The sequence below is a fragment of the Myotis lucifugus genome, unplaced genomic scaffold (genome assembly GCF_000147115.1).
Source record: "Myotis lucifugus unplaced genomic scaffold, Myoluc2.0 scaffold_3, whole genome shotgun sequence".
Lineage (NCBI taxonomy): Eukaryota > Metazoa > Chordata > Mammalia > Chiroptera > Vespertilionidae > Myotis > Myotis lucifugus.
Window position 1 is genome coordinate 23057700 of NW_005871051.1, and position 22312 is coordinate 23080011.

General features: G+C 38.1%; 1 protein-coding gene across 1 annotated transcript in view; it reads left to right on the forward strand.

Annotated features, from left to right (window-relative positions):
• Positions 1-22312, forward strand: part of NYAP2 (neuronal tyrosine-phosphorylated phosphoinositide-3-kinase adaptor 2) — a 164035-nt gene that overhangs the window by 61065 nt on the left and 80658 nt on the right. The window contains exon 2 of the mRNA XM_023761866.1: positions 19489-19790. Coding sequence (XP_023617634.1) covers positions 19489-19790 — 302 coding nt within the window. The remainder of the gene's footprint in view (positions 1-19488; positions 19791-22312) is intronic.

Consider the following 22312-nt stretch of genomic DNA (forward strand, 5'->3'; position numbering starts at 1 on the left):
TCCACCCATTGGAGTAGCTGCTATTTGTTAGAACACTTTAAGAAACACTGAACTAAATACCCTAGGGACTTAGAGCAGCTTCTGGCTCTCAGATTCAATTTCCATCCTATTCTGTTCTATTCTATACCATTCAACATGCAATGTTGTCCCAAAGGTATTCCTTTGATTACTTACAACATAAAGACTCTCAGCAACACATGAGACCCATAATCATTATCCTTTGAAGAGAAATGTTCAAGCCGTTTCCATGAACAATGCTTTGGAGAAGTGATTGTGGATGCTTGTTGCTAAATGAAGCTGGAGACTAGTTTTGAGGAAGAATGGAAGGCTCTCTGAGCCTCTCTGTGAATTAACTTTTACAAGGAGTACCTACTGTTCTCCAGCAAAGTCCCCGGGGTGAGGAAGATGTCAAGGAGACTGAGGAAGGCATGTGCCTCAGGGGATTTGGTAATCCAAAACCAGGATTAGCAATCCAGAGGCTAAAATGGGAGTTAATCAGGCCTGACTCTAAGAGGACTATATGGGTCCTGAGAGAATAGAGATAACTACTAGTAATTATGTAAATTAAAATTTCAATATCCCTTTGTCTTTTCTGCAAATGTGGACTTGCCAAACATTGTCCTAAAGTTTGCTATTAGCCAAGACAATCTCAAATCTGGGCACTTATGTATTGATTTGCAGGACTAGTTACTGTGGAGTTGTGTTGAATTTTAGATTTGCCCACCTGGAGCATTACACTCTTTCCTGTTTTTATGAAATGACTTATTTGGTTTGTTATAAGCAGTACTTCTTTGAGGTGTTCAGGTTCTAAGTAATGCACTAGATTCTGGGGACAGAATGAGGATCAAGATGGACAAAACTTAGAGCAGTGGTTCTCAACCTTCTTAATGCCGCAACCCTTTAATACAGTTCCTCATGTTGTGGTGACCCCCAACCATAACATTATTTTCCTTGCTACTGCATAACTGTAATTTTGCTACTGTTATGAATCGTAATGTAAATATCTGATATGCAGGATATATTTTCATTGTTACAAATTGAACATAATTAAAGCATAGTGATTAATCACAAAAAAAATATGTAATTATATATGTGTTTTCCGATGGTCTTAGGCAACCCCTGTGAAAGGGTCCTTTGACCCCCAAAGGGGTCACGACCCACAGGTTGAGAACCGCTGCCTTAGAGCCTTCTGAATGTGATCTAGTCCATCCAGTATCCCTTGCTAATGATACTCTAAGAGCTCTTAAAACCAGATTTGAAAAAGGCAAGAGAAAAGTTAAAATAAAAATGCCACATTATAGGAAGAGTACCACACATAGTTTATTACCCTGTAGCATCTATAATGATAAAAGTGTAATATGCTAATTAGACCGGACAGCCAAATGACCTTCCGGACAACCTTCAGGATGAAGCTGGGTCTGCGAGGGCCCAGCCCCTTGCACGAATTTCATGCATCAGGCCTCTAGTAATTATATAAGTGATAACACATTCTATGAAATACAATGTAAGAACCAAATTTCTATCAATTGGCTCTCTAAAGAATCAGTGATTTCCTTAGTCAGGTTATGATGAAAGGAAATGTCCCTTTGGTGGTTAAAAACGTATCTACTTCTTTAGGCATCTCAGCCCTACCATGCTTTATTACACACAAATCATATTTTGTGTTGAACACTATCATTCCACACATCTGTTGAAATATTTTTTATGTTTCATTATAGACTTTGAATCAGATAATTTAAATGTCTGTGAATTTGCAATCTCTCAGCAACTTCCTAAAATTCAGACTTGACTATAGAATCTTCATCACATGTATTTCTATAGTTTTTATGATAATTATTTGTCTTTGGAAAGAACTTAGTAAGTTTTCCTTTCCTCAGTACATGTACTATAGTGCTGTCTACTTCAATGACTTCTTTCCAATGGGTTGGGCTGGTGAGAATGGGGCTGTCTTTACTCTGTAGTTAGTGACATTTCAAGTGATGAGACCTACTTATAGCCCTGGCTGTTGGTAGCAGACATTTTTAGTATGATCTCAGAAAGTTCATCTTCACTATAAAAGTCATTGATTCTATGACACTTCCTTTAAAACAATCAAAGATTGTCCGGGCTGTGAAAGCTTATGATCTTAGCATTTATATTCTTTTGTCATTCATTAGCTGCACATTCTCAAGTAGTAAAAGATTGAAACCTATATTCTATCTGGTTGTGGAACAGGAGATGATGAACAGAAATGGTATAGGAGGTGCTGATATATATCAATGGATGTGGGTTGAGTCTACGGTCTGTGTGGAACAGGTCAAGGGCAGAGATGTGTCCCTAAGTAGCAAAGGCCAGGAGAAGGTTCATGTTCCCCCTCAATGTTGGTGACTCCATGGCCCAGAGGACTGATGCATATTAGGAAGAGTAAAGTCCTTATATGTCCATAGGTCACAGTGACTATCCCTTTGCCTGCTGATGGATAGAAGCATCTATGTTAGGGACATAAGAAACAACACTGTTTTAACCAAGTTAACTTGTCAAGCATTATATTTATATTCTAAGACTCTGTTCTTGAAATATTTTTCTTAAAATAAATCCCTATGATCTATGAGTCATAAGATTGTGCACAAACTCTGGGGGTAGGCAGGCCTGGTTCAAAACCAATTTAGTCTCAAGCTGTGAGACCTTGGACAAGTTACTGAGGGTCCTTATATCCATCTTTCCATCTGCAAAACAGGGACAATAATAGTCCCAAATTCCTAGGGCTGTTGGGAGATGATGCATGTATAGGAGAGTGCCTTAAACATAAATGATTAAAGGCACATCCTCATTTCATTGCTCTTTGCTTTATTGTTCTTTGCAGATATTGCACTCTACAAATTGAAGGTTTGTGGCATTGTCTGTCGGCACTGTTTTTCCCCACAGCATTTGCTCATTCTGTGTCTCTGTGTTACATTTTGGCAATTCTCACAATATTTCAAGCTCTTTTATTAATATTATCTTTATTATTGTGATCTGTGGATCAGTTAACAGCCATCACATGGAGGCAAGACCCTTCAGTAGCAAAAAATTATGATTCACTAAAAGCTCAGGTAATATTTAGCATATTTTTAGCAATGAAGTATTTTTTAATTAAGTTATATACATTTTTTACATACTGTGATTTAATATACTGCAGTGCAGTGTAAACATAACTTTTATATGTAATAGGAAACCAAAACTTGATTGACTCACTTTATTTTGATATTTGCTTTATTTTGGTGATTTGAAACTGAACCTGAAATATCCCCAAAGTATGCATAATTTTATTATTACTGTCATTATTATTATGAGTAATTCAATCCATGCATTGTGCCAACTCCTTAAAGGAAGTATGCGGAGTCATCAATCCCCAGTTCAAATGTCAGCCATGTAGCATAGTACAAAGAGGCAGATCATTGTGAAAGTGAAACACTTGGAATTGGCTCTCTCAGTCAATTTACTACCAGAGTGTGTTTTCTCATTTGTAAAATGGGTAATCAGACTGTACTGCATATTCACGAGGACAAACCTATTACTTGAGGAATAAATGTATTTTGTATGAATGTAAAAGACTGATAATTTAGATGTTACTTCCATGATGTATCCTGACAGTTTGGTGCATAGTAAAGTAGGGTCTGCTGAAATAAGGACATTTTTATAGAAACTTTTATCATTTTTAAAAAGTGTATTTAAAATGAATTCCCTGGACATATACTGGTAAAGAGTGAGGTCACCATGCCAGGTCTCAGGATGATGCCAGGGCTGGTGCAGGGCCATGCACCGGGAGTTGCAGGGTGAAATCCTCTTATAACCATGTTTATCTACATATGCAATGCAGCCAACATAAACATAATGGGAGATTCTACACAAATGTGTGGATTTTTCTACTTTCCTCAAACCAACTGGTCAAGTTATTTTCCTGACAACAGGTGTACAACGAAATTGTTCTCACTATCTCCATGGTTACCACCCAAGTCACTGGACTCTCATCTGGATTAGTGTAGTATCCTCAAATTGATCCCTCCCACTGTGTTCTCACCTTCCAATTCCCATCATTAACTGGGAACTTAGCTCATACCATGTTACTCTTTTGTTCAAAACAGCAAAAAGTTTATCACCTTTATAAGAAAAGAAGGAAAAGCCTCAGTTTGTGGCATTTGCTGATTCCCCCATGGGAATATTTCCACTGTGGCCAATTTCAAGCTACCAAAGTGAAGTCACCTTGGAGGTGGAAAGGCATGTGTACAGGAGGCTCTGTCAAGCCAGGATGCCCCGGTTCTGGCATACAAGTAAAAAACTTAATGACTTCTCAAGCCACTCAAAGCACAGTCCTTGCAAGGACTAGGAATCAAGCCCACATTTTCAGTTACCTCTTTCATCTCATTTCCATTCTACTCTGTTCTTGCTAGTTTCATTCTTTTATTACTCAGTTACTTAATTTGTAAAATGGGGATTTGTTTGTAGCCACACATCATATGAAATGTCTGACAGCATTCAGTATTCTTAAGAAGAAAAATATTTTATTAATCAAGTAGTGGGAACACTGGCAGTTCCCCAATGGGAAGGAATGTGACACATAGATCACTGAATTTCATTGAGCTAGACAAACTACTCAATGACTGTGTCTCCCCACAAAACTGGATGTGAGCCAAAGTTTCTGTCACCTGACTTACTGTGAAGAGTCTCTTTATCTATGCAGAGAACTGGGAAGTATTGGCTTGAGTGTGAGGGTGACTTTAAAAGGGAAGAATGAATCAGTTGCCCTGATGCATTTAGTCTCATCAAATCCTGTCCATTGTGTAGGTTCAGTCACTAATGCTTGACTCCGAGGTGACCAGTTCTGCTGAATTCACCTTCTTGTCCCAACCAGCCATTCACTTCTGGTCCATTGCCTGCCTGTGGCTTTTGAAAGAAGGTACTAGATATCAAGATATGAAATTTCATTCCTTCCAGAAAACTGGGCCCTACAGAGGGTAAGGACAGTTTGAAAGAAATGATTTGCAAATAAGTGTTCCACATGTATTTGTCAAGGTATGATTTGTTCTGTGCTTTTTTTTCCTGAACTTGGTGGTATTGTCTAGGGAAATGTTATTTACTATTCCTGTCAATGATGTTTTAGGGGTTAAGGTAGAATGGGAAGAAGAGATGGACTAGATTGATTTCTGCTCATAGAGGTCATGTATACAATGCGATTGCATTTTTATTCTCATCCTTATGGGAGGGTCTTGTCTGCCTGGATTTTACAAAAATTTTCAATGAAAGACAAGAGAAAACCATGAAACTTGTTTATGTCTGTGTTTCTTTTACTATTATTAGTAAAAACTAATAATACAAATCCGAAACAATGCATTAACTTTATGAAAACTCCAAATTTGGCCAAAAAATTAAAAATACTTTATTTGTTTATCGTGCATAATTAAATTAATAGTGCTCATGTAACTCATTTATTGCATAAAATTTACACACCTGCTTATTTTGCTGTTTCATAAAAAGTATTCATTGATCAGTTTTTCTGTTAAAACAGTTTTCTAATGTTCAGGACTATACCAGGGTCTGTAATAGTTTAAAAGAAACATAAGAAATAACATTCCCAACCCATTGCAAAAAAATTTACTTTATTTGGAAACAAAAAATTAAAATTATGAAATGAATTAGTAAAAATATCTGTTCTATTTGCACTTATGTGGTTTTAGGAATTAGAAAAGTTTAGAGAAATCAACCACCAGTGAGAGCAGGTTGATCCCTGTTGGAGGGTGAATTGAAGCTGGATTTCAAAGTGCAGGTAGAATTTGAAGGAAGGAAAAAAAATACTTTCTACAGAAGAATGAATTATTCATTCATCCCCTCATCTGAAGAAAGTTCTCCCTCTTTCTTTCTTTCACATCACTCTATTTTCTTCATTGTATCAGTTTTAAAACCTGTCTCCACTCCTTGACTCTAAGTTTTGGGAAGATAAATATCTTGATCTCTGTTGAATGACTGGACCTAGCATCTTACCTAGCACAGATAGGTCTTCAATAATTACAGATTTAATTAATTGAATATATCTTAATTAATCAGTATCTGTGTTTTTTATGGAGGTCATCAGCAGAGAATGGGATATTGGTGAATTTAGTAGCAGAAAATGTAATTAAATATGTGTGATGTCACATTATAAAATATTTTAAAATCAAATGCTGTTGTGGGCATTTGAGCAAGGGAGTGTTCCCTTGAGTGGATCTTCAGTAGACTCTATGACAGAAAGACGAAAGTCTTAGAAGGCTACTGACCAAATCTGGTTTGTTGTTTGAGGTCATCTGTGCATGTGATGATGACAGCCTCTCCTTCTATTATCCTGAATTTCCAGACCACGACCTTGCGTTTGACACAGCCATGCTCATCACATTAACACTGCATACAAGGACAAGGGTGTTGATGGTATTTGAAGGGATTTATAACAAAGACTGATCATAAAACTTAAGCTGCACACAGAAAGACAAGATGCACAGAAATTGAGGAGGAACACAGAGAAGATTGCAAGACCAATGGATAGGATGTTGCAAAAAATGTCAGAGGAGACTTAAGGTTAAGCAAGCAGAGGTAGAGAGCTGGAAAGATAAATATCAGTAGTCAATGATACAAATGCTTAAGATTTAGGTTATGGAGGGAATGAAGTTATTGGTAATCAAAAGGTCCAGGTTCTGATCATGAGAGCAGGAACTGAGATAGGCAAATAAAGATCTCTTTATGATGATTTCAAGAAAGGGAGTGGTCAGGAAATGTATGTATATTTAACTCTGGTTCTTATGTAGTATTCCTAAATTAACCTAAAAGTTACAATTTTCCATGCTTCATTTTTTAAAACTACATGAGTTTCATGAAAAGCTCTTTTGGTGACTCAAATCTGGATTCAAACCTATATTTTCTAAGGCTTGCAAATTCTTTAACAGAAGATTGAAACAGATGCCCACAAAAGACAGTTATAAATGGGAGGACCCCAACTTTTGCCAAAGAACAATTAAGTAAATTGTCCTCCTTAGGTTGAACCATTCTTCAGTAAATAGAAACTTCCTTTTCAAAGAGGCAGCCCTGAAATTGATCCCTTTACCTGTGCATGAGAATGGTTTATTCTAACAGGATAGATCTTAAATTGAAATATACTCTTCATTAAACTATAAACCCTAAGGGGTGTGTATCTTTCACTATTGCACTGCACAGGTTCACCATGCTGTCACATGCAACAAATAACAGATTATAAATATTATAATGAGGCCAACAAAGATACTGCTTTCATTATAATAGGAACATTGCTTGTTTTTATTTTAAGATGCACTGTAGGTATTAAAACTGTTGCTAATATGTTGTGGTAATAGCTTCTAATTTGTTATGAATAAAGATGTGTAGGAGAGGGTGAGGTTTGATCAAAGGCAAATTTTAACACCAGACTCTGAAGCCCCTAAGGGCTGCACCATAAAGCAAATAATCCAAGTACATGCATTGACACAGAGCATTAGATTCAATTATTTTGTATGAAGAAAACCAATCAGAGAAAGTGAGTTGTTCCAGGAAAGTCATTCTAGAAAAATAGGGAGCCAGGCTTCTGGCCTCTGCACAGGCAGTCAATGGCATCTATAATTCAATCTATCATGTTATTACATTTGGGTGCATTAAGCTGATGCACAACCTGTTGTGCATACAGATAGCACATTGGCCACTCCATTTAGAAGAACTAATGCATCTATGAATGAGTATTCGGTTCTTAAGTAGTATCTCTAGCGATTCATATTTACATGTCATTCTGGTTATATGGATGAGGGATGAAAATTTGTTTTTTAGAACTGTGGGTATGTGTTTGTTGTTGTTTTTTCTCTTTTTTTCCCAATAAACTTTAAAAATACCAAAGGGTACAGTTCTCAGCTTTACCAGTTTGCCAAGGTAGTGTGTTCAATTAAAAAAAATTTTTTTTCATTATTGTTAAACAGAAAAAACACGTCATCAATATAACATTTTTTTACATTCTCATTTTAACCCACAAATATCCTTAGGGATCGTTGGGTTATGTGTTACCACTCCACTTGATAAATAAATGAATCTATTTGGAAATGAATTCTCCACTGGTCACATGATTTAGGAGCAGAATCTCTTAAGTAGGGTGGATAAAAAGTGTGGGTGCAGAATGTGTGTATGTGTAAGATTTATAGTCTTTTTTTGTAGATGCACAGATTATAGATTTTTTTCCACTTTGCAGGTGCTTCCTGGAAAAAAAGTGGGCTAACTATTTAATTGTGGATCTTGAGCTCAGTTCTCTTTAGACACTGGGGATTTCTGGATGACGTGTACTTATTCTTTGTTTTACTTTATTTCTTCACTTCCTTCCAAACTAAACTTCTATTTTAAATAAGCTTCATCTGCCAGATTTATTTTAGTGAAGCAAACTTTTCTAGACAGTTGTAACCCTATAATTTAATATATACCTAGAAATAATAAGGTAGAATAACTATGTATCCCTTTGAATTAATGTCTAAATTTGATTTAAATTTCTGAACATTTACATGTTACTTTTTATGCTCAAAGAAGTATACTAGGCATGGGAGATAAAGAAATGTACAAAATATAAAACCTATCCTGAAAAATTTTAAATCTTATGTTTATATATAGCAGCTATAATATAAGGCAGAAAGTAAAAAATAATATAAAATATATTCAAGCTAGTGAAGAGAGACTGTATTGATGAAAGATTCAGGAAGGAAGTGGAAATCAATTTAGGCCCAGGTGAACTTGAAATGTTTTATTTATTTATTTATTTATTTATTTATTTGGAGGTGTAAGGTGTAATTTGAAGAGGAAATTTGTCTTATTGGGACAGAACTATGTGAGTGGGTAATATGACAAGACTGGAAAGGAGGTTGGGTCAGGTCATGCAAATCTTCAATTGCTTTACAGAGGAACTGGACTCTATTATGGGTAATCCTGAAGATTCTAAAGGGAAATGAAATAATCTTATTCCCTTTTTAGGACTTTTTTTTTTCAGGTTAATGATTAGTGCAAGGGGAAATTAAGATAGAGACTCTAAGTGAGGTATCATCTAGTAGCCAAGACCAAAAAAAGTAATAAAAGCTTTGTACATGATTTGAAAAATAGAAGACAGATTTGAGATCCAGGGAGATGAGGGAGGATTTGTTGACCAGCTGAATATGTGTACCTAGGAATAATATAAGTGTCAAGTTAACTTGGAAGATTTTGGCCTTTGTGGGAGAGATAATGAGGATGCTCTAGAAGACAGTTCCAATAGAGGGAACAGGGAGATGATGCTGAGTTTGTTTTGAAACATATTAATCTTGAGTGTCAAAGGAACATCCATTTGAAACTATCCACCATTTTGTTGGAAGGGCAAATATATATATAGGATGCAGAAACAGTGGAATATTAGCTTGATAAATCATGTAAATAAGATAAAGCTGTGAAGTCTTAAAATTTCATATATGTCTAGGACAGTGGTCGGCAAACTGCGGCTCGCGAGCCACATGCGGCTCTTTGAGTCTTAGGAGTACCCTAATTAAGTTAATAACAATGTACCTACCTATATAGTTTATGTTTAAAAAATTTGGCTCTCAAAAGAAATTTCAATCATTGTACTGTTGATATTTGGCTCTGTTGACTAATGAGTTTGCCGACCACTGGTCTAGGACAAGTACAGAGAAAAGAGAATAGTGGAAACCGAACCCTGGCCTATCCTGAAGCATGAAGGGTAAGAAGATAAGTCAGTAAAGATGCCAAGTAGGAACAATCAAATAGATGAAAAATAAGAGAAGACAATGTCATGGAAGCCAAGGAAAATGGGTCATCTCAGCAAGAAGCTGTGGTCTAAATAAGACCAAGAGACATCTAAACAGAGAAAAACCCCCAAACTTCCTAGGTTATGGAATTAGCAAGGAGAAGTGACTTTAAAAAATAACATTTTAGTTGAGTCTTTGATGGTAGAAATCAGAATACTATAGATAGAGGATGTGATTTGTGGATCAGTCACAGTGAGACCAGACTTTTGAGAACCCGATGTCTTATTTTAAAAAAATCTCAAGCAGCTAACAATGTTTGGGACACACAAGATGTACTCAATAAATATTTGTGAATTAAAGATAAATGACTGATTTAGTAAATGAATGAGAGGGAAGGAAGACTAAAAGGGAAGAAGGAAGGGAGGGAGAGTGAAAGGAAGAGAGAAAGAATGAGAGAGATGGGGCAGGAGTTGACATGTGTATGAGAGAAAGTGTTTCTAAAGACAGAGGTGCCTGAAATGTTTTGCAATGGTTTTGATTGCTGATAAGAATAAGTCAATAGCTAATAAAGTGGAACAATAAATATATGTTAAAAAATCATGGTGAAAGAGATTGAGTCAGAAAACTTGAGATTAGCTAGATAATGTGTAAAAACTTCAAAACTGGGGAGGAGAAAAGAGACAAAGGGAGAGTGACAATCTTCTCTGTGAAAAAGACCTTGAGGCCCTAGCCAGTTTGGCTCATTGGATAGAGCATCAGCCTGTTGACTAAAGGGTCTCGGGTTTGATTCTAGTCAAGGGCATGAACCTTGATTGCAGGCTCCTCCCCGGCCCCTGCCCTGGTCAGGGCTCCTGCAGGAGGCAACCAATCAATGTATTTCTCTCACATGGATATTTCTCTCTGTCTTTTCCTCTCTTTTCCACTCTCTGTAAAATCAATGGAAAAATATCCTCAGGTGAGGATTTAAAAAAAGAAAAAGGACCTTGTGGTGCTCTGTTGAAGAATTCAGATTTACCAAAACTGAGGTGTCTTAACGCGTTGAAACAGTCATTATGAGTTGTGTACCATTTGTAAGTATAGCATTATCTTAACTTTTAAGGAGGGTCAACGTAAGTTGAATTCAGATAATTTTAAAATATTATTTAGAAAGACATTGAAGGATTTTTGCTTTGAGATTGAAGATCAAACAGCAGTGTGTTTTAATTCATTGACAGCTCACCTTTTACAATGATTCTATAAATGTCTAGGTCTTTCTTAAGTGTCTTTTTCCAGTCACCCTCATACTCTTTAAACTGCAACATATTTCTGGGACCTGACAAGTAGAGGGGATCGATTCACAGGTGATGCTTGTAGAATGCCCTGAAGGAGGTGCTCTGGGATGGTGAAACAGAGACCCCTGCAACAGCCTAGAGGAGTGGCGCTGGGGTTAGCCTTAAGAAAGCCTTGCTGATCATGGAAATCTTCCTCAAAGAAACCACATCTGAATTAGGTCCTAAAACCTGATTTAACTAAAGGGATGTTTTAAGTTTAGTTCAGGCAGCAATAGCAGCATGACTATGGCTGAGGTCATGATTTATCCTGTGTCCTTAGGCTCATCACCACACTTGGCATAGCATGTTATATTAGAGGACTCTTAAGGCCAAGGACAAAACGTGCTGCAGATGAGACTTGGTATAGGACTTAAACCTTAAAAAACCTTGAGTGTCACATACAAGTGGGGGTTTTTAGTCTGAAGAACGGGAAAAGCTATCAAAGGGCGTTAATTTAGAGAGTGACAAGAGCAAATCTGCATTTACAAGGATAAATCTGGCAGCACTATGGAAAAAGATCAGCTAAGAGGCAATTGCATTAATTTAGCCAAGAACTGATGAGCACCTAAACCAAAGCAGGCCAGTGGAGATGGAGAGGAGGGGATTAAGCTGACTCCTGCATTCAATTTACTAACTCTTATAACAAGAATGAGAATTAAGAGTGCATGAGTATTCACAAAATTTTCCTTTTCCATTATAAATTAAGAAAATGGCAATTGAGTGTGGTGATGGATGGGGGAAAGGGTAGTGGGGACTGGGTGGAGGTGGGCAAAGTGGGGGGAAATGGGGACATCTATAAGTGTCAACAATAAAAAATAGCAACTAAATTAAAGGGGAACTGGAGCACAATATTATTAAATATCACTATCATTCATCTGGTGCTTTAAAAACCTGAGAGTTATTTCTGAACTATTTCAATGACATATTTCTTCACTTATTGGATCAATAAGTACATGTTGGGTGCCCTCTTTGAGCCAAGCATTGTTCTAGCCTTTGTAAATTCAAGACAAACAAGGTCCCATCAAGTTCTACTCAAATACTTTGTAATATCTCAGTTTCTCTAGATTTCAACTGTCAGCACACAAATTCTCTTCTCCCTCCTTCTCTCCCTTATCTGATTAAGTCTTACTCATGTTCTGCATCAGCTGGAAAAGCCACTTCCTCCCAGGGGACTTCCCAGAACTTCAGTCTGGTTAGGGCTCCTTTGCATCTGCCCCTTACTTCCTCTGGGTGAACATCTGACCACATGGTGCTGAAGTCATGCTGGCTTAATAACCTGCAATTCCCTGAGGACAAGGACCACTCTACGTTGGTCAATGACAAAGGGTAGGCACTCATATTTGTGAGCAAATAGTGAGTAAATGAATTAAATGCTCCACACAGACTTGTTTCTTTCACCATAACAATTATACCTGTCAAAAGACAAACCAATTTTTTTTTTCTTTAAATTGGCATTAAGTTAACCCCTTCTGTTGAGGAACTTCAAGGCCATAAAAGTTAATGTTCTGTATTTCTAGTTTCTACTTCTGATTTGAAAAAAAAAACAAAAAAGGCCACATATGGTTAGCCCAACTCATTTCTAAAACCTTGGCATGTTCTCAAAATATATTCAAAACTTATATCATTTTTAAAGACACAAATAAAATATATTTTTCCCAAACCTTCCTTTCTGTGGTTGAATTTTTGGAAAAGAACTCCCACGATGTTAACTTCTGTAAACTATATTCTAAGTCGAATCTGAATATCATGATTTGATTTGAATTTTTCATATACTCTCTCTTCTTCAAGCCATAACACTCCAAGGGGTAGAGGAGTCATATTTATGTATAGGAATGTTTTAATTTTAGATTCTGAAGTACTATAGATAATAACATATGTTAATCTTAAAAGCACTTGTCATGTTTCAAGTAGAAATAAGTCACTTGAAAATGTTCCACAGAATTTGTTCTGAGCTTAATAAGCATTATATTTCAGTCCTGCCTCTTTAGAACCTCAGAAGTGAATAATAGGACTTTAATAAAGGTTAGAAATATCTCTCAATGCCCCATTCCAATCTCCTCACTTTATTGTTATGACTAAGCATCAAATTAATGGACAGCAATATCTCCTCAAACTCTAGGTGATAAGTATTTTGTAATAAATAATGGCACATTTGTTTTTCAAACATAATTCCCCAGCCATGATTACCCTGATCCCTAATGTTCATAAAAATCTTGAAATATCATGGGGTTTTGACAGAAATAAGCATGAAATTCATCCAGTCGATTTGCTTAACTCTAGACAATACCCAACTAGTGATTATGGCAGAAAAAATATGTTCCCTTCCCCTTACTTTCCAGCAAGATCTTTCCCTGCTAAATTGGATTTGGAAGTATATTGCCTGGTAATTACTGTGAAAGCTCTCTTACAGAAATAAGCAAAACGCATTTATATTGTTAGAGTATTTTCCTTTAGTAAGTCTCCTAGGGTGGAAACTTACTAAAATGCCTATTTCATAGCTGGGAACAGGAAGATGAAAACTGATACGGAGTTCCCTGGCCAACCAGAAAGGTAGGGAAGGTAAACTAATATTTGTCTAGCCTTTACTTTTACCAGCCACTTTGCTAGGTGCTTTTGAAAGTTTTTATCTTATTTTAATTTCTTATAACAACCCTGGGAAGTATGCCCTTCATTATAAAAGTAACTGAGGCTCAGAAATGATGTGCCTTTTACCTAAAATTAGATAGCTAGTCAGTGGTGGATTACATATCTCAGATTCTTTCTGAGATACCCAATTTTGGGTAAGAATTAAAATATCCTAGTAAGGAGAAATAACATATTCAATGCTTAAGAGTATCAATGTGCAGCTAATGGACTCTGCGTTCCCTATCTTTGGGACAGTTTTTTGTTTTTTTAACTTTGTTGTTTTGTTTTCTTTATTTTTTCAATAACAGTTTACCACAGCAGTTAATAAAAAGATGTATAAAGTTTCCATTTTAAACACTTGACCTTAAGATGCCAGAAACATCAATAAGCAGCCAGACAGGAAATTCATGTCTGAAAAAAAATCTCAGTGTGATAAGATATTAGGAGCACAAAAGTAGGAAATAGATATCACTGAGGATATGAATTGGTGAAAAGAATGTTTGAGCCTAAGGCAAAAAAAATCCACAGATCATGACTTTGAATGAGCAAATGGGGCTCAGAGTAGCCATTAAGGGTAATGGTGAGTGAACAATTTGGAAGAAAATGTGAACACAGTTTAATTTTACTGGAGCCAAATTTCCACATCAAAGTGTACTGCATAAGTAAAATTATGTATATTGGGCAAGTGTACAAAGCAGTTAATTATTTTAATTTATAATGTTAGATTAAAAAAATATTTTCAAGCAGTTTTTAGTATGATTCATTCATTTCTTGCTCTGGATCATTCCTAGTCCTTACCTAGCCTCAACTGCATTTTCTGATGTCACTTAGCCAAAATATTTATTTAGTAATTGCTGCATTATATTGGTTTCTTTAGGACTTTTTCCAATGCAAGTGCCAGTAAGCCCAATTATATTTGGCTTCGACAAAATGGAATTTAGGAGTTGACATACTGAAGGGTCCCAGGATTGGCCTAGCTGGAGGCATTAATAGATCCAGTTCTTGTACAATGACACAGACCTGGTACCACTAGTGTCCCTTCCTGGTAGTGAGAGGCATGCAGTAAGTCTGGGCTTCTATACGATGCATGGTGTTCACTGTGTTGGACTGACTTGAATCATTTGCCAGTCCCTACAATAGTCACGGTGGCCACAGGGGTCTAGCGGTTGATTGACTGGGTCTGAGTAACACACCGGACTAAGAGGCAGAAGGTTGTCTCCACACAGGCATTTTCATTACCAGGAGTAGGGAGAATGATATTTTGGGAAGCACAAATGATTAATGCCCAGGAAATTCTGTAACTGAGCCCTCTGTCTATCTCCAAAATGGACATACTTCCTTTGTTCATTTTTCCTTCATAAAACAAATATGTTTGAGCATGGATAATGTGCTAGTGACTATTGCAGTGAGCAAGAGGACAGGATATCTGCCCTCACGAAGATCAAGGAGAGGTAAACAGCCACTTGTACACATAAAGGCCCCATGGGGATGGAATGGGTGTAAATGTGATGAATTGTATGATGAGTTTCATATGCCAAAAATCATGGCAGATATAATCAATTATGACTCTTAAAAGTCTCACTTTTGGTTGAGGCATATTGCCTGTCAAGATAGGAAAAGGTATAACCCATTAATCTCTTGGCTCTTACTATGTACAATTTTTCAAAAGAAATAGATTGCTTTAGCTGGAAATACACCTAGAAGAGGTGAATGTTGAAGGAGAAAGGGGACAAGTTCTAGAGCAGAAGTTCCTCGGGTGGGGTGGGCTGGAGGCACTCACTGGGCAGAATAGGGTCCCTGACATTTGGCCTAATTTATCTGAAGAGATGGCAAGAAGGGGGCAACACCAAGTATAAACTTTTAAAGTCATAAAAAAGTTTTATGAATAAAGTCTAAATATTTATTTCCTTTCATTCATTACAGTAAAATGCCTAACATGAAAGATATGAATAGTTAGCAGATGACAGCCATCAACTTGCTCACAGGCAAATTTCATTAACTCCTTTACAGTTGTAGCCTCCATCTTCCTTTCAGATAGTTACCCATTTACTTCACAATTAAATGTGCCTGTCCCCTGATGCCAGATAAGCACTTTTCCTTGAAAAATCAACAGAAAAATTCCAGGTGGTTTACAAATTTGTAGTTAGAAATACACTGGATTACACATCAATGTCACAGATGGATTTTTGAACTCAGCTTCACAGAATTGTTCCAGAAAAAGCAAATATTCAAGCTAGTAACTACTCCTACATAACCCTTCATTTTATATACAAACTTCCTACTTATGCTTAAATGAGGATCTGTTATCTATCTATCTATCTATCATCTGTCTATCTATCATCTATCTCATCTATCTATCTGTTACAAGCATGTCAAACTCGCGGCCCAGGGGCTACAACAACAAATATTTTTGCGGCACAACAAATATTTTTGCGGCCCAGCCAATATAACGATATGTAAGAAACATTTTAATAAAAATTTCATGACTTAATTTTTACAATATCCTGTTATTCATAATTATTAATAAAGAACTACAATGTTCGCTAATGACTGATTACAATAATCATGTAGCATTCATTTCCCTTATGCGCCTTACACACAGTGCACCTTTTCTCCCCACTAATACTAGCGGCGAATATTTTAGCGGCCGACTGCCACATCCTTAGTCTTGGACTGACTTGTTTGGTGTGCGCAACAGGAAATATTTCACTTTCAGAGAACAAGAAAAATAAGTTTATTTGTGTTACACTTATTAATTTGTGAAGTTATTCAGTGCCTGGTAAGTTAATGTTCAAGAAAAAAATATTAATTTTTATTAAAATGTTCTATTATTTTATGTTAATGATTACTCATTTATTTCAGCCCTTTGTATTCAGTATGTCTCTATTGAAATCAAATGGTAGTAAAAATAAACAAAAATTGCTGACAAACATCAAACTTTCCAAGAAAAGTGGGAATTGGAGTATTTTTGCTGTGAAGTAAAAAATAAAATAATCTGCTTGATATGTAGTAATGATATTAGTGTACCGAAGTTATACATTGAAAATTGAAGCTTTTTTTTTTGCGGGACCCACATAAACTTAAACCTTTTTTATTTGTCCTGTGTTAGCCTTTGAGTTTGACATGCTGAATCTATTATCTATCTATTTGGAATGGGATTCTGTTTTTCTGCAATGGTTCTCAAGGAAAACTCTACTATAAAATATTGTCATGTTTGCTTCAAAATTACGCACAGAAGCTACAGCCTCGTCACTTCAAAAGATGACATCTCACCTTGGTAGCTCACCCTTCTCAGGGGTTGTGTTTTCATCTCTAAAGGGAAATAGTTCTCAGGAAGAGAGAGACACAACATTAATGCTGATGGATTTTCAAGATGACAGCAAGACAAATAACAACCTCTGTTGAATAGCAGTGTCAAAGCATTTTTGAAATACTTGTTTTGTAGCTTTCCTTGTCAGTCCTGATCAACAGGTGCTTTGAAAAACTGAAGCAAGTATTGAAGAAAATTAAGAGCAAATATAAGGAACATATTTGCTTAGATGATCATAATATTTCGAGTTAAATGTAGGATTTTGTTTTGACTCTGCATGCAGTTTTTTGAGGTTACACTTTATGTATACCACACTTTAGAGACATGGTCTTACAATGCATATGACAATTCCATAAACACGATTCAGGAGGATAGGATTTAAAAATAGGAATTTCAAAGCAAAAATTATTGACTGCATATTATGTCAGACTCTGTGCTAAGTGCTTGGTATATAATATCTCAGGCAAACTTAAGAACAATTCCATGAGGCCAGTCCTACTATTCAAGAGATATGGAAATAGTCTTAGGGGTCAGTAACTAATGTTGCACAGCTGCTCAATGAGGGAACTGGGGATAAAGCCTACAATTCAATGAATCCAGAACACAATAGCCGGGGTCTGTCCATTAGCCATTAAGTTGTTTGGGTGAGAAGTTTACAAATATTTTACCAATTACTTCTGGGGAAACAATCTTATTTTGTGTGTTTTATAATAGAAAAACTACTCAGCACAACTAGATCTTGCAACATTGCCTACATTGTGTGAGAAAAAGCATACTTGTTTAAATTCAAGATTATGAAACATTTTTATATTTATAACATGAGATGTGTCAGGCTTAATCTAGCTTCAGTGTTAGAGTCTTACTGCAAAAAGACTCTGCAGCCCCCATGCATTTCATTCCAAGCCAAGTATTCCTACAGTGGAGCTGGTTCCTCCCTCCCCAACCACCATTTAAATGCTCAGTCTAAAGCCAGAGAATGTCCTATTTTCAGACACATTTCTTATTTCTAGGGTCTCCAGTTTGTTTTTAGGCTTTCTGTTACATCTTATTTGGTTTCTGAATACCATGGACTGTATGATTGTTCCCAAGCCTGTCAGTTCATGTCCTCTAGAAAGCAAACACCAAGCTATATGGGGTTAAAAGTGTGAGAGATTTATTGAGGAGGGTGTCTGGGATAGGGAGAATGCAGAAATAGGCAGAACAAGCCTCAGGCCACAATGCAGGGTTGACAGCTATAAAAGAATGGGGTGGAAAATTGATTGGATAGGAAGATCCTCAAAGCAGACCAAGGTATAGTTATGGGAAAGTCTCAGCCACCCCAATAGGGGAACTTAGACACAAACATTGTCCATAGAGGACTCCCACACTGGGCAGAAATAGCCAGGTCCCACAGCACAACATGCTCAGCTATTGGCTACAAGCCTTTCAGGGAGAGTGCCTTGACTAAGATACTGCACTAGATTTGAAGACTCTGGTGTTGGTGGCTGTCAGCTAACTCCTATCCTTAGAGAAGTTTCTCTCCTGATGGAGATCTGATGGCTGCCACAGTTTACCTCAAGTTCAGCAGCTGTACCTCCCTTACAGGTTGGGGAGCAGCTTTTTCATGGTTTCCAAGAGACTCTTCCTGAGGGGAACCATACAAGGGGACAGCTAGTGTGATAGACTATAGCTCTCACCACTACAATTTATATGGGGGCTGTGGTTGATACTCACTCTCATTCTTTTCTAACACCTCTGCTGGGCTCACTTGGTGGTGAGACTCATTCCTCTTTCATGAGAGGTTGGAACCCCTAGTAACTAAAACTTTCTCAGGCCAGGGTTGCTGCATATGATGTTTCAAAATCACAATTGGGCAAGAGACTATCAAGAGGGGTTCCACACATATTTATCTCTGCCCCATCACGCGGCAGCAGCCCTGCCTCCTCCTGCTGACTGGGTCAATGATCTCTTCCACACGGAGACTCATCTTGTCGCCTGCTGGCCACTATACAAAGGAAGTTCAAACTGCCCAGGAGGCAGCGATAGCTGGTTGTTCAATGGGACCCTTGCTGTATCTTCTAGAAAGTGTGTGATTCATTTGGAGACAAGGACCTCTAACCCTGTAGAGCTGAGACGTATGGGGACAAGAAGTACAAAGTCCCCTGATGAGTCATTGGTTGTCAGTTAACTTCATTCCTCAACTGCTATACTGGTATTTGGTCTCCTACCTGTAAGAGGATCATGCAACCCCACATATTGTCATGTCACCTGCAGTGCTTTCCTGTTGTAGGCGAATATATCCCCACCACATTGACATCAAGCTTAGAGGTAAGATTCCTTTTAGCAATGAAATGTGAGTGAAAAAAGATATTCGATGTTTGAGCAGAAGCTTTAGGAGACACTGTGTAGTTCAGTGAGTCCTTTTCTCTCTCTGCCCCAGAAGCATATCCCATATGGCACATCCTGGCTCAGTTTCTCTCCATGGATTGAGGTCTGCTTTCTTTTACAGCATAGGTGGAGAAGGAGGACGAGGCCACGAAGGAAGTTACGCCGGCAAACATTTCCGCATGGGATTCATGACAATGCCTGCTCCTCAGGACCGACTTCCCCATCCTTGCTCCAGCGGCTTCTCCGTGAGGTCACAGTCCCTGCACTCGGTGGGGGGCACAGATGATGACCGCAGCTGTGGCTCCCGAAGACAACCACCCCCCAAGCCCAAGCGAGACCCGAGCACCAAGCTGAGCACCTCATCGGAGACAGTCAACAGCGCAGCCACCAGTAAGAGCGGGAAAACCCCTGAGCGCTCCGAAGGTAACACACCCCTCACCCACTTCCTAGAAAAAGATTTCAGGCAACAGGTCACTGACGAGCATCTGCCTTCCTCCCTGGTCCATCTCCCTCAGGTCCCAGAAAAGAAGAATCCGGGGGTTATTTATTGATATGATGTCAAAAGACAAACAGATAAGGATATTTGATTTATTGGAAAGGGAAGGCAATATGTGTTTTCTTACCCCCTTTATTAAAGCTTTGCGTTATTAGGAAATTATTTTGCCTAGAAATATACATGATATTTATAGTGTCTTGAGTTTATAAGTATTATTGATATGACTAAAGAAGTACTATGTGATTGTTAGGATAAACTTATAATGCAGAAAAATATAAAGAAGAAAAAAACGTAGTCGTTTTTAAAAATAATTATTTTTTACATTTTGGTGTACTTCCTTCCAGGGAATGTATATATATATATATATTTCCATGTCTATATTTTTCCTCATGATGAAACACATAGATCAAATATATCTCAGCCTCCTATCTGTTTTATGAATATAAATTAGGTCAGGCTACCCCCAGATCTGTTCAGCTCTTTAGTCCTCACTTGAGTCAAAAATTCTTGGTTTTCCTGAGTTTTTCCTGAGAGTCCCTTGGTGGGGGAGTGGTCTCTAGTGTGCTTAGATGGAAGCCCATTTAGATTTTGTATATAAGTTGTGGAAAACACTTTAAGGTTCCCAGTACTGCCAGCGGCCAGCTTGAGAGCATGGCTATACCAGGCCCTGTAGCCTTTCTCCCACTCTGTTTGTCCCTGACATTGTCCACAGCATCCCCCAGCACACCGGGTTTCACAGTGGTTTGCTGCAGAGTGGAAGCCAGGTGGTCCTTTCCTCAACTGGGCAGATTTCTTTGTCACCCCAGTCCCTCATGGAATCTCCCTCTTTCTCTGGCCTAATCTTTCCACAGAAGCTCAAATCTAGTCCATGAGATGGGGTGCCATTAGGCATGTGTTATATTTTCCATTACTCTCATCTCCCCTTATTGGTGCCCAAGTGCCTGTTTAACCAAAACACCAAAGCTTTAGTGCATACTGAAAAATACAAATAAAAGCCTAGAGATAAAGCTAACCCCTCTGTTCTACTTGGAAAATCTCCACTATGCTCAGTGTTTCCTATTACCCAAATATGCAAAACTATATCATGAGTAGGTGTATGTGTGCAAGAGTACAGATAACATGTATGTGTATGTGTATTTACAACATTGAAATCATTGTGAATAGAGTTGTGTGCTTGTATTTTCACTTCCTCTCTTGTGACTATTTTTCATGGCATTCAGTTTGTTAAGAAACCATTTTTAAGAAGAGAAGTATATATCATAGTATTTTATTTAATCACCACCTCCTTGATGAATACTTATTTGGTTTCAGTTTGGTTTGCTATGATGAAAAGCACAGCAAAGATTGTGTATGTCTGTGTATCTATGTAACTATTTTTTTCTGCTGCCTTAGAGTATTTGATTTTTTTCCTCATGATTCAAGATCATTAGTATGTCTTTTAACTTTTAACACACTGGTGCTTTTAGAAACAATTTAAGTCTTTGGTTTACTTGTTAATACACTAAAGGGCCCTGGAGCATATTAAATATTATTCTCAGGTTACATCTGATACTGATACATGGTCCCTTTCATTTCTCTTTGTTTTCTATGGTCTTGTTTCCAGAGGTTACCTCTCTCCTGCTTTTCTTGCCAGAAAACTATATCATCAATTAGATTAGGTGATTTAGAAGAGAGGTCTCTGAATGAAGAGGGCCTGAACATAATCTAGAATTATCTACACTAATAAAAGACAAACATGCAAATTGACCGTACCTTTGCTACACCTTAAGCCATGCTCACCAGCCAATCAGAGTGACTATATGCAAATTAACCCAACTAAGATGGCGGCCGGCAGCCATGGAGCTGGAGCGAGCAGGAGGCTTGGGTTGCCCCTGGAGATGGAGGAAGCCAAGCTTCCCTCCCGCCTGCCCGCCCTGGCCGGCTCTGAGCTCCTCTCAAGGCTACAAAGTTTCAATTATAGAAGGTAAATAAATCCCAGAATAAAAAAAAAAGAAAAAAAGGAGAGTCTGGGAGCTTCCGTTGCCGGAGGGGCTTGGCCAGCCTGAAAATGGCCCTCAGCCCCTCACCCAGGCTGGCCAGGCACCCCAGTGGGGACACCCCACCCTAAAGGGGGTGTGGCCAGCCTGAAAACAGCCATCAGCCCCTCACCCAGACTGGCCAAACCTCCATGGGGTGAGGGCCCCCACTGGTGGGGGGGCTTGACCAGCCTGCAAACAGTCATCAGCCCCTCACCCAGGCTGGCCAGGCACCCCAGTGGGGACCCCCACCTTGAAGGGGGTGTGACCAGCCTGCAAACACCCATCAGCCCCTCACCCAGGCTGGCCAGGCACCCAAGCAGGACCCCCACCCTGATCCGGGACACCCTTCAGGGCAAACCAGCTGGTCCCCACCCATGCACCAGGCCTCTATCCTATATAATAAAAGGGTAATATGCAAATTGACCCTAACA